This window comes from Hyperoodon ampullatus (genome assembly GCF_949752795.1).
Source record: "Hyperoodon ampullatus genome assembly, chromosome: 14".
Classification (NCBI taxonomy): domain Eukaryota; kingdom Metazoa; phylum Chordata; class Mammalia; order Artiodactyla; family Ziphiidae; genus Hyperoodon; species Hyperoodon ampullatus.
Window position 1 is genome coordinate 22,164,809 of NC_136927.1, and position 12,478 is coordinate 22,177,286.

At 61.4% G+C, this 12,478-nt stretch overlaps 1 protein-coding gene across 1 annotated transcript; it reads left to right on the forward strand.

The window, feature by feature from the left end:
- Positions 1-7,147: 7,147 nt before the first annotated feature.
- MCRIP2 (MAPK regulated corepressor interacting protein 2) lies at positions 7,148-12,333 on the forward strand. Its single transcript, XM_079720233.1, has 5 exons — positions 7,148-7,276; positions 7,382-7,499; positions 11,258-11,385; positions 11,621-11,722; positions 11,951-12,333. The coding sequence occupies exons 1-5, from the start codon at positions 7,225-7,227 to the stop codon at positions 12,019-12,021; spliced, it is 471 nt and encodes a 156-aa protein (XP_079576359.1). The 5' UTR covers positions 7,148-7,224; the 3' UTR covers positions 12,022-12,333.
- The last annotated feature ends 145 nt before the right edge of the window (positions 12,334-12,478 follow it).

The following is a 12,478-nucleotide window of genomic DNA, read 5'->3' on the forward strand; positions in this document are numbered from 1 at the left end:
CTTTCTAGTCCCGCGCGGCGGGGTCCGTTGTGAGTGTTAGTCCAGCACCGCCGGGCCCGTCGGGACTGGTGGTCCGGCACCGCGGGGCCCGTCGGGAGTGGTGCTGTGGTACCGCGGGGCCCGTCGGGAGTGGTAGTCCGGCGCCGCGGGGCCCGTCGGGAGCTGTGGCCTGGCCACTGAGCAGCCGCCCCCCCCCACACACACCCACGGACTACAGTTCCCAGGAGGACACGCGCCGCGCCCTAAAGGCCCCGCAGCCGCAGAGGCGGGTAGCGAGCCGCGGCCTCCGCAGGGGGACGGGGCGAGGAGCTTGGCGGGCTGGTTTACAGGCACCCATTGGCTCAGCACCCGGTGCCCGTGGCTGTCCTGGCACATTTTCATAGCGCTTGTTACTCCAAAGTTGTCTCGTTCGTGTCGCATCGGAATGGGATACTTCCCTCTAGTTTTTCTTTCCTTTATGAAATCTCTCGGGTTTTTTTTGAGTTGAGGGGAAAGAAAAAAAATACGAGCTGCGCCGCCCGGGAATCGAACCCGGGTCGCAAGAATGGGAATCTTGCATGATACCACTACACCAGCGGCGCTGTTGATAACGATTTCGCCCGCGAGACTTAGGAGATTGTGACGCAACTACCAGCCTCCCCCACTACCGTTCCCATCCCCGCTTCCCCGGCTCCGCGCAGAGACATTAGCGCGCATGCGTCGCTAATGGTTAGGCGCACCAGGTTTGGCGGGGTCCGCGATGGTGGGGGGGTCTCGGGGTGTCGCTCGGGCACCCAGCGCTCGAGGGGAAGGAGCGGGGATGAGCTACGTGGGCTTGTAGCCGACTGGATTCTAGCGTGCTCCGTGGAAACCATGGCAACTGCGGCATTCGGAAATTGTGGGGGCGGGGCCATGGGAGGGCCTTTGTGGCTGGGGCGGGCTCCTGGCTGGGCGGGGGCTGCGGGTGGGTGGGGTTGTGTGGCGGAGCTCCCTGTGGTGGACTGGGCTCCGCTGGGGCGGGGCTGGGGCTGCAGCTGGGCGGGGTTCTGGGGCGGGGCTCTTACGTGGGCGGGGTTGTGCTCGGCGGGGCTCCTTGCGGTGGGTGGGGCTCCGGGAGGGGCGGGCCCAGCCTGCCGGAACTGAGCCTGTGATGCTCAGGGCTTCTCTGTGACACTGAGATGACCAGAGCTAGCCTAGGGTTCACGGATGTTGTGAGGGGTCGGTGACCTCTGAGTCAAGTCGGAGGCCGATTTATTGTGTCCACGGTTCTTCCCTGGTTGTCTTCTTGGGGCCCATGTCTCAGAAGGGGCCCTTTCAGCAGGCTGGAGACAGTGCTCTGCAGTCAGGACTAGCTTATCTCCTTTGCTAGGCACTTTTTCTCGCGTGAGACACCCCTCCCCCCATACCCAACGTCGCTCTGGCAAGAGCTCTGAGAGTGGCACTAACCGAGACTTTAGCCTGGGATTGCTGTTGAGGGGGCATGCAGAGTGGGACCAGAGGCCGCTGTCTGAAAGTGGTCAGAAAAGGAGGACAACCTTGCATCTTAGGGACGGGAGATGGGAAAGTTCCACTCAGTGGGCCAGCCTCCAGACAGCCCCTTTGGCATTCTGCATTACGACCACCCCTTTTTTCGTAGCTGACTTTCCCATTTCATGGCCCTGAGCTTTCATTACCTGACTCACTTTTGCCTCACCTCCTAGTTTGTTGGCTGAGCGTTTTCTGTGTCTCCAGGTGGAGAAGAGGTGTCCCTCAATGTGAATCCCTGACCCTCACCTGTAATGATCAGTGGTCATCTGAGGCCTCACCAACCAGGCCCCTCAGCCCTCCTTGCCCACTCGAGAGGCACCACGCTTCCTGCTGACTTAACATGGCATTCCTGGGCATGGGCCACCCTGTCATATTATAGTATAATAAGAAACAGATATTTGGTCTTCGTCCTGGTTCCTGGAATAGAACTCTTAAAACCCTGAAGATTTCGTGAGTGATGAGGTGAGAGGAGCATATGTTATTCATAACAAGCCCCTTTCAGCCTTACCTGGATTTATACCAATGAGGTGACTCTTGGAGGATGGGGGCTGGTTGCCAGGGGAACCCTGTGATTAAGGGGTTGGAACTTTCTGCCCCACTCAGACTTCTGACTCCTGAGAGGGGGAGGGGCTGGAGACACAGCTAATCTCCAATGGCCAATGATTTAATCAGCCCTGCCCTTGTAATGGAGCCTCCATACAAACCGCAAATGGAGGGGTTCAGGGAGCTTCCAGACGGTGAACTTGGAGGTGCTGGGAGGGTGGCTCCCAGGGAGGGCATGGGGGCTCCGCACCCCTTCCTCACACCTTCCCAGGGTATCTCTTCCACCTGGCTGTTCCGCAGTCGTGTCCTTTATGATAAACCAGTAAATATAAGTAAAATGTTCCCCTGAGTTCTGTGAGCCCTTCTGGCAAGTTATGGAACCCAAGGAGGGGGTAGTGGGAACCCTGACTTACATCTGGTTGGTCAGAAGCACAGGTGACGGCCTGGACTCCTCATTGGCATCTGTGGGGGTGGGGGGTGGTGTTGAGGGACTGAGCCCTCAGCCCGTGGGTCTGCGCGGACGCTGGGCAGTTAGACTTAGAATCCAGTTAAATTGTCAGACACCCAGTTGGTGTCCAAAGAGAACTAGAGCATTCTCACTAGAGAGCCAGTAAGAACCACCCCCCCCAATTTTGGTGTCAGAAGTGTTGTGAGTACAGAAAAAGAAGTTTTTCCTTTACACTCATATCCTGTAAGAGGGAAGGAGCCTGCTTCCCCCATGTTGTATGGTGCTGCTTGAGGAACTGCCCACAGGCCCTGCAACGTCTTCTGTTTAACGGCACTTGACCTCGGGTTGACGTCCCCCTGCCACGTTCATCACTCTGGACTGGATGCTGGGGGAACTGACACATGCCCTCCGCACTCACCAAGCTCAGAGCCTGGGACAGAAGCAGCTGGTTGCAGCCAAGCGGTGGCCTTTGCTACGGTGCGTGTGTGTGTGAATGCACGCATGTGAGCATGTGTGAGCTGCATGAAGTGTGAGCACACATTTCCTATAAAGTGCCGGATGTGTGTCAGACTCTGGGAGGGTCCAAGTCCCCCAGGGGATGCTGAACATGGGACACCTGGAAGTGCCCGAGACCCGGGCCTGTGCTCAGTGGTACCTCCTAGGGTTGTGTCTCCTGCGATTACTGTTGGAGCCGGAGGGGCCTCTCCTGCTAGTCATGCTCATCTACAGAGGGCTGTGGAGTAAGCCCCCCTAGTGCTGCCCCATGATGTCCAGAGCCAACAGCAGGGTCCAGCTTCCTTTCTGAGGTCCAGGCCCACGTGCCCACCATTCACTGAACTTCCTCCCAAGCCCTCCAGTGCTGCACCCTGGGCACTTCCCCTCCCATTCCCTCACCCTCACCCACTACCACTTTCCTCTGTATATTAATTTTCTAGAGCTAGTATAACAGATTACCCCAAAACTTGGTGACTTGAAACAAAAATTTATTTTCTCACAGTTCTGCAGGCCAGAGGCCCAAAATAAGCATGTCAGCTCCCTCCAGTGGCCCTACGGGAAGCCCTTTCGTGATCACAGCTTCCGGCTTCTGTGTGGCTCCAGGCGTTCCTGGGCTTGTGGCCACCTCACTGCAGTCTCTGCCTCTGTCTTCACCTGGTCTTCTCTGTGTCTCTCTGTGTCCAAATATACCTCTCCTTTCTCTTACACGGACACTCATCATTGGATTTAGGGCCCATCCTAATCCAGAATGACCTTACCTCGAAATCCTTGCTTTAATTATATCTGCAAAGACCATTATTCCAAATAAGGTCATGTTCTGAGGTTCCGGGCGATGTATCTTTGGGGGTCCACTGTTCAAGTCACTGCACTTGGGTATGGGAATGGGCAATCCCTTGGGAATTCCCTGGCGGTCCAGCGGTTAGGACTCGGCACTTTCACTGCTAGGGCCCAGGTTCAGTCCCTTGGTCAGGAAACTAAGATCCTGCAAGCCACGAGGCCAAAAAAAAAAAAAAAAAAAAAGGAATGGGCAATCCCTAGAAACTTGGTGGCAGGTGTGGCAGCATCCAGCCAGAGCCTTTCCTGGGGGCCACTGATCACCCTTTATTGGCAGAAGCCCATCCTCTAGTCTGGGTTGGTGAGGGCATGGATTTCAGATCTGGAAAGTGATGGAGGATGACTGAAAACTTAAACTTTCTCCTCTAACATGACACTTTAGTATCATATTTAGAGCCTTTTAGAAGAGAAAAACCGTACTTGTTTTTATTATGGTTAACTGGGGTCAGTGAGGTAAAGGCCTTTCCTTGCTATGACACCCATTTTTTTCAGCCTGCTGGGTGAGGCCCCTGCCTCCTCTTCAACTGCCCATGACTCCAACTCCAGGATGGGTTTCCAGCCTCTCTGACAATAGGGAATGTTGCTGGCTGCAAGACGCTGTCTCTACAGGGGCTTAGCAGGCTGGCCTGCCGTCATGGACAGTGTAGTCCAGGGAAGGCCAGGCTGGCCAGGGTTCCTACCCTAACAGGAGAACCAAACTGAGATCTTGATTGCAGGCCCATCCAGACCCTGACCTCTCCCAGGCTCTGGCTGGGCCCTCCCCATTCCCCTTGGCTCTGTCCCGGGGCCAGGGCAGGTCTCACACTTGAGTGCCGGGAGCAGTGAGGCTGGAAAGGCGCCTCAGGGGGAGACCAGCCCCGCCCTCCTCCCTGCCCTCCCCCGCTGCCTGTCCCCTACAACCCGGCCTTTCTCTCCCTGGCTCCCCTCTCCCTTAGCTCAGTGTCTTTTGGGGACCTCTGGGCTCTCTCACTTCTCCCCAAGGCCCAGCCTGTCCTGCACCCCCTCCTCTCCTGCCTGTCAGGACCATTCCTGTTCTGCTCCTCTTTCCTGGAGCCCTTGCAAGGGGTCTTGGACCCAACCTTTGACCTCAGACAAGGCCCGTAGGCAGGGCTGGGACGTTAGAGTCTAGCAGCCTTGGCCACCATCAAGGCCAGGCCTATCTGCTCATCAACAGGCCCTGTCCTTCCCCTCTTCACGCTGGCCTGAGGGGGTGCCTGGGAGACGAGGAGCTCTCAACTCATGTCAACCTGGGGGGAAGTACTCCCCCACCCCAGGGCCTGGCTCCTTCTGCAAGAACATGTGCCTTCAGGACACAAGCCCGCCCAGGCCCCTCACCCTGCGGGGTCTCCCCAGCCTGAGTGAGTTAGCATTGTGCTCGAGGCCACCAGGGAGACCAGGGCAGCCAGCACAGATGACGCAGGGCAGGAGCGTGGTGGCCTTGACACAGCTGGGGGGAGGGACGAGGGATGGGCACCTCGGGTGGAAAGGGGGGCCAGCTTGGCCAGGGGGTGTGCCCATGCCCAGGCTCCCTGGACGTGCTCTCCCCTCTCAGGGTCACAGGCTTTGCTCAGCCCAGCCCCACAGAGCGAGCAGCTGGGGCCGGGGATAGGGGTCTTATCCTTTGGCCTTGGGTAGAACAAGACGCAGAGCCAAGGGGCTATGGGGGACTTGGGAGGAAGGACAGCCCAGCTGCCCCAGGAAGCAGACTTCCCTGAAGGAGCCCCAGCAGGCCCAGTCCCCCCACCTCAACCAGCAGCCACACAGGTACATGGGGTAGTGGGGTGGGGGCATCCTCCTGCTGGTTGCCCCCACCCTAACCCTAACCACCCCCACCCCGCCATGTTGTACACAGTACTTGTTGTCTGGACGTGATACGAGGAGAAAGACGCGCTCTAGCCCCTGACCTGGCTTCTCAGCCCTGCCTGGGTGGGAGGCTTCAGGCCCGCTCAGGTGTGGGGTGTGGGGGGAGCTGGGCTAGGTGCCCTCCAGGAACCCACTGGGCCACAGTGCTGAGGGGAAGCCCCTTTGCCCCCTGGGGCAGCGGCTCCCAGACTGAGACACACCCCAGGCTCTGGTGCTGGCCCGACTGAGCCTCCCCAAATACTTGTGGGAGCAGTGCAGGAGCCCTGAGGGACCAACGTGGTTGCACAAGCCTCTGAGGCGGATGCCACACCCCCTGGATGACCCTGGGCAGAGTTTTTTTTTTGGGGGGGGGCATTAAGGATTGAACTCAACCAAAGGGAGGATGGGTGCCTCCTGCAGAATCCAAAAGGCCCTCAGGCTCACAAACCCAAGAGTTCTGTGGTTCCCCCTCCCCCAACCCAGGCTGCTGTGTGTGAGACCCTGTGATGACCCTGCCCCCACTGACAGCCTGAGGCAGCCCTAAGCAGCCTGTGAACTGGGAGGAAGGGGCATCTCTATCTAATCCTCAGGAAGGAAACCTGTGGGTAGATCCCCCTGGGAAGGGGCTGCCTGGCAGATTAGGGCACAGCAGCCCCTCTCCTCCGGCAGGTCTGGCTCCTCCTGAGGCACTGTCACTGAAGTAGGTCTTGCGGCTGACCCCACTGCCTGGGGGGTTTGGAGGAGTAAGTGCTCTTTCTCCCCTGTGGGATGACATAAGCTGGGTTGCTTCACCCGCCTTCTCCACCCCCCACGATGCTCCTGGATTGGTAAGCGGCCTCCCGCCTCCCTGGGGTTGGGGACAAACATCAGCATGGAAGGCTGAGCTGCGGCAGAGTGTACTCTCTGCTCCTGCCCCATGGGATGAAAGGGAGATTCCCAGGGCGTCATGTCTGCCCAAACCCGGGGGCTGACCGCCTTTTCTCATCTCTGACCCCCTCAGTCCCATGACTGGGTGAACCGGCGCACTGGCCCAGGCCCACCCAGGCACCTTGGAGGAGGGTCTCCGACGTGAGTGGGAATACCCTTGCTTCCAGGGTCCACACAGCTCACTCCCAGCGCCTGTCAATGCCTCAGCTCCTTGGACATCACCGAGGGCCTGGGCCAGAACCTCGCCACGTCTGTGTGCCTATGGCTCCCCTAGCCTCCTGTGGCGGACGGCGGCCCAGGCCTCAGGGAACTTCCTTGACCTAGGCCTTGGGCCAGAGGGGCGGGCGCTGCTTGCGGCCGCCCAACCCCAGCCTCGGGCCCCGACGCGGGTCCAGCCAGTTTCCCAAAGGCCCGAGCGCCACCCCTGCCGCGTGCCTCGGCGCGGGCCCTTTAAGGGCCGGGGGTGTGTGGCGGGCCCGCCCCCTCCCCGCAGCGCCGGCCGCCCGTTAAAGGGGCCGCGCCCTCGGCACCCGCGGAGTGTCAGCCGGGCGGAGGGCGCGAGATCTGGCCGCGGGCCGGCGGGCGGGGAGGGCGCGGAGGGCGCGGGCGCGCTGCGGCCCCTCCGCACCATGTACACCATCACCAAGGGACCCAGCAAGCTGGTCGCGCAGCGGCGCACAGGTGCGCAGCGGGGGCGGGCAAGGTAGGGAGGGGATGACCGGAGTTCCGCACGCGCTGCCCGCCCCCAGCGCGACGGCGGCTGACGCGCCCTCCCCGTGCCTGCAGGTCCCACGCAGCAGCAGGTGGAGAGCAGGCTCGGCGAGCTCCTGAAATGCCGGCATCTCTCGCCGCCGACCCCGGAGCCCCCACGGGCGCAGCCGCCGGGACCCTGGCCCCTGTCGAGGTGAGACGCGCGGCCGCGGCCGGAGCCCGGCCCTCCCCTCCCCCGCCGGCCGCCGCGGGGCCTTGAGGGTGACCTTGGGGAAAGGTTAGCGGAGACCGGGCCACATGCTCCGGCGGGCGCGGAGGGGGCGGAGCACGCCGACCCCGCCCGCGCGTGCAGCTCTGGCACCGCACCTCCGCCTCACCTGGCACCTGGCTGGGTCCGAGGGGGCTGGACCGGATGTGCGTGACACACCTCCGAGTCCTCTGGGATCCCGCGGACCCCGAGTCGGGAGAAAGCCGACCGGCTCCTGGATCTGAGGGGCTCCAGGCGGCTAAGTCAGGTGCCTGGGCCGACCTTGGGCTTCGAGGCCAAGGCTTGAGACGAGCTGCTGGGGACTCGCCCTAGAGGGCGGGAGAGCAGTGGCCTAGGACGCTGGCCCGCAGGTGGCCTGCCTCTGCCTGCGGCTGGAGGCTGCCAGCGCCGTGCTTGCGGGGCAGCTGGGGGAGAAGTGCACGTGGTTCTCTCTGGCCCTGCCAGGCCACTGCTCTCCTCTGCCCTTCACCCCAAACACCCTGGCTGGGCGCGGAGACCCCCGCAGATGTTTGGGGCTTGCTGGAGTTGTGGTTTTTCCGCCTTTTTTGACCAGCAGTTCTGCCATAGGAGGCTCAGTTCAACCACTTTGGCCTCCAAGTGACTGTGACCTGGAGGTCATATTCTCCATCCCCCAGGACTGAACCTTTCACTTTTTGGCTCAGGTCCTGGCTTCTGGTTTCATTTATTCTATGCATGTTCTGGGTCCAGGGCTTAGTCCAGGCCCACACAGGCCTGAGGGCTCCTGAGCTGGGCTGTGGATGGGTGGGGGCAGCAGACTCAGGGCCCCGAGGCAGCGCTGACCAGGCCTTGGGATTTCTTCCCAAGTTGAGGACAAACAGCTTCCAGGATTGGCTAAGAGGTGGGGGCTGTGTGCTGCAGGCCACAGCGTGCCCTTCCCCCTCAGTTACTGGCCTCAGATGCCACAGGTGGGGGCAGCCTGTGAGGACCCTTCTTGGCTGAGGCCCTTTCTAGGGGCCTCCTGCTAGGAGCATGTTGACACTTTGAGACTGGTCCTAGTGAGGAAAATGTTCCAGGCCGGCCACAAGTGCCTCCTGGGGAGAGGGGTGAGTGGGACCTTGGGGGGCACTTCCCAGGACCCAGCTGTGCTGTGACACTGCCTGTGACATCAGCCTTGGTCCTCACAGCCACCCTACCTCGCAGGGGAGAGAATAAGGCATAGGTGTGTAGCCCCGCCCCTATCACCCAAGCAGGGAGCCCTCCCCCCACACCTTACCTGGAGAAACTTGTTGCTTCCTCCATGGCCCCTTTGCTGGGGAATGGGGAAGGAAATGTGCATCTGTGGCAGGATTAGGGTGCTGGGGAGAGAGATAGGAAAGACAGAGCAGAGCCCTGAAGATGTTGCAACCTGCCAGGTCCCGGGGTTCAGGGGGGTGCTGGTGCTTGGCCCCTCAGCCTGCTGCAGTCCTGTGTGGCACTGTGAGTGCAGGGGAGTGGCAGGAAGGCAGAGTGCGTGCTGGTCATGCCGTCCCCCCTTCCCTCTGAGGTCACTCCTTCCCTGAGCTGCCCCCTGCCAGTCTCAGGGGCCTTGAAGAGTACTCCTGCTGGGAGGCCAGAGCAGCCAGCATGTCCTCCACACCAGGAGCCCCTGAAACTTCTGAAATCACTCCACCCAGACTTCCTGTCCACCCTCCCTCACCCAGACTTTGCCCAGGAGGAAGGAGTCTGAGCCACTGCTGCACCCTCTGTGCCTGGTGCACCACAGGTGCTCAAAGCATCTGACCTGCTAAATGTCCGGGCTCAGATTCCAGCCGGGCGCTGCCCGTGGTGGTAGACAGGGCACATGAGTCTGTGCCTGTGATGAGTTCTCCCTTCCAGCGAGAGAGAATAAGATCAACTGTTAGGGAGAAGATAAAATGGGGCCACCTGATGGTGCAGGGGAGGTGGACTGGTGGGGGAGGGGGCTTGGAAGCTGTACTGGGTTGTGGGCTTTGGGGTCAGACAGGCATAGAGTTCTGATGCTGCCACCCACTCACCACATGTAACCTTGGACAGGTCACTTCTCTCTTGAGCCCAGGTTCCTGGGCTGAAAACGGGTGGGTGGTCTACCTTGGAGGGTAGTGAAGGGGGTTAAGTAAAAGGAAGCGAGGCCTGTATCAGCAGGCACCTAGCAGGGATTCCGGTGCTGCTGTTGCTGTGGGCGGAGCTTGCCTGTGGGCGGGGCTTTCCTGCGGGCCGAGTCCCTGGGCGCTGGCACAGAGAAGGGTGGGGAAGATGGACGCTGGACTCGTCCATAGGTGCACAGGGAGCTGTGCCCTTTCCCCCAGAGGGCCCGCAGAACCGCCTTATGTAACTGCCGGCAGCGGGCGGTCAGGTGCCCGCTTGCTGGGGCCCCTTCTCAGCCCTGGCCAGGCCACCATCTAGGTACTTGCGATTTACAGCCTTTGACTGCAATTCTATTTTTCCTTCTTTGGTGTTCAGTCTCCAAATTTTTCTAGAGTTTGCGGCCTTGCAGGGCTAAGGTAGCAGGCGAGGGGCTGTTCCAGTTAAGGACAAGTATCGATGCCCTCTGGTTGGTATAGCTCAGGCCTGGGAGGAGCCCTGCCCCTCCACATTCTATGTGGCCACCTGACCCTGCCAGCCTGGAGCTGGTGGGACCGGTGCCCCTCAAGACGCTCCTCTTTATTTTAGTGCCCCTCTCAACTGAGGAGGAAACCCCAGCGGCGGTGGGGCACCTGAGCCCAGGATGGCGAGCAGGCCGGCGGGACCGCGAGTGCCTGGCGGAGTGGCACGTGCAGCCCAGGACTCCCGGCTCCCACCTCCTGCTGTAGGTGTGGGCCCCGCACTCTCCACGGCCCTGTCCCGGGCTTCATGTGCACAGGGCTGGGCCAGCTGCCACTGGCCAGGGCAGCCCAACCAATGCCCTGGGCCCGGCTGGCCGGGATGGGCCCAGTGGCCACCTGGACATCGAATGCCCACCAGGCCGAGCTCCAGCACCCAGGGCCATCTCCTCACTCAGCATTCCTGCCCCCGTGGGCAAGAGCATAGCCCCTCGTCTGGGGCCTGCAGGGGTGGGCCAGGGTTGCAGTCACACCCTCCCTACTCAGGATGGCCCACTCAGCACTTGGTGCTGTCTAGCCAGACCAGGAGCTGTCCCTGGGGACCTGGGGCAGCTGGGAGAGGGAAGGGCAAAGGCCGCCAGCTCTTGTTTGGGTCCTTCATCCCACACTGGGGGGCATCGTGAGATGGAGAGACTTCTGTGGGGGAGAAAGTGGCCAAGAACTGCGCCTGGTGGGTGGGGTTGGGCCAAGTGACCTTTACTCAGGTCAAAACTTGGGCTGATGGAGGCCTGGCTGGTCCAGGGGAGGTGGGTGGCTGGTGGCAGTGGGGGTGCCTGAGACCCTTGGAGGGCCGCCTATGTGCCTTGAGCATGGAGCTCTGCAGGGGATCTGGGGACACAGAGAGGCCCCACTCCACCCCCGCAGTCTTAGGCCTGGCTCAGGGTGGGGGGCTGCAGTTGTGAACTGAGCTGCTGGGGGTGCAGGCCTGCACGAGAAAGGCCTTGGCCACTGGCTGCAGCACACAGCCTTCCTGTGGTTCAGGGAAGTGCCCAGGCTGGGCTTGGCCCAGGGGTGGTGAGGGTGGCCTGAGGCTGCTCCGGGAGCTCTGCCAGGTAACACCTGGGCTTGGGACAGTTGCTGACCATCTCTTCCCCCTTCCTGCAGTCCAGGGCCGAGGCTCGTGTTCAATCGGGTGAATGGCCGGCGGCCACCTGCCACATCCCCGTCCCTCAAGGGAACCCAGGAGACCTACACACTGGCTCACGAGGAGAACGTCCGATTTGTGTCCGAAGGTAGAGCTGAGGCCCGAGGGTGTGACCTGGGCCACTGGTCCTTTTCCCACTGTAACCTCACTCGAAGTTGCCAGAGGCCTGGGCTCTTCCTGGGTTCTCTGCCTGTTTCTCCTGTGACCGTCCAGCAGGCTGCCCACTCCCAGTTCTGGGCTGGGGTCCAGGGTAGCCACCATGCCCTGGGGTGGGAGACACGGTGCCAGGGGCCTGGCTCAGCCTGACCATCCTTTCCCCACAGCCTGGCAGCAAGTGGAGCAGCAGCTGGGTGGTGGCCCAGCCGGTGAGAGCGGGCCGAGGCCAGTGCAATACGTGGAGAGGACCCCCAACCCCCGGCTGCAGAGTGAGCCCTCCCCTGCCCTCAGGGTGTCCCCTCCACCTCCTCCAACCCTGATCTGGCTCAGCCAGGTTCTAGCCCCAGGGGGTTGGGAAGAGGACTGGAGCCTGACCCAATTCTTCCCAGCGTCTGCTACAGTTGGGGTCTGGGTGAGGGGCTTGTGGTCAGCTCGAGGTGGGAGATGCTGGTCAGCCTGGGAGGCGCATCATTGCCCAGCCTTCTGCTCCCCCGCAGACTTCGTACCCATCGACCTGGACGAGTGGTGGGCACAGCAGTTCCTGGCCAGGATCACCAACTGCTCCTAGTCGCAGCTTTGGAAGGAACGGTGCCCGTGCAGGGCCTGGCCCTGCCCCACGCTGGACCCTCTGCCAGGAGAGGACCACGGCGCCCTGTCCACCCGCTGCGGTGGGCCGTGCTTCACCCTGGGTCTGGCCAGGAGCCGGCCACACCTGAAGTGCCAGAATTTGGACTTTTGCTCCTGCTGACCCCTTGGCCCAGCTGTTCCAGGCTGCCAGAGGCCAGGGGTTGAAACTGTCTGACCTCAGTCCTGCTCACTGTGCCCGGGGACCAGCCTGTGGGGCTGGCAGGGAGGAGCTCCAGGCTAATAAAGTTGAGAAACTGCCCTTTGGAAAGGCCTTTACTTGGGGGTGGTGGGGGGGTGGATGCGGGACGGGGCGCTTGTGTCCCAGCACCAGGCCCAGCCCAACCTTCCATTGTAGCCTCATCTCCTCACAGCTGAAGCTTTTGTCTAAATCTGGTCCC

Coding starts and splice junctions, on each gene's coding strand:
- MCRIP2 (XM_079720233.1), top strand. CDS start 7,225: ATGTACACCATCACCAAGGGACCCAGCAAGCTGGTCGCGCAGCGGCGC. Junction 7,500..11,257: donor GGACCCTGGCCCCTGTCGAG/GTGAGACGCGCG, acceptor CCCTTCCTGCAG/TCCAGGGCCGAGGCTCGTGT. Junction 11,723..11,950: donor CCCCAACCCCCGGCTGCAGA/GTGAGCCCTCCC, acceptor GCTCCCCCGCAG/ACTTCGTACCCATCGACCTG.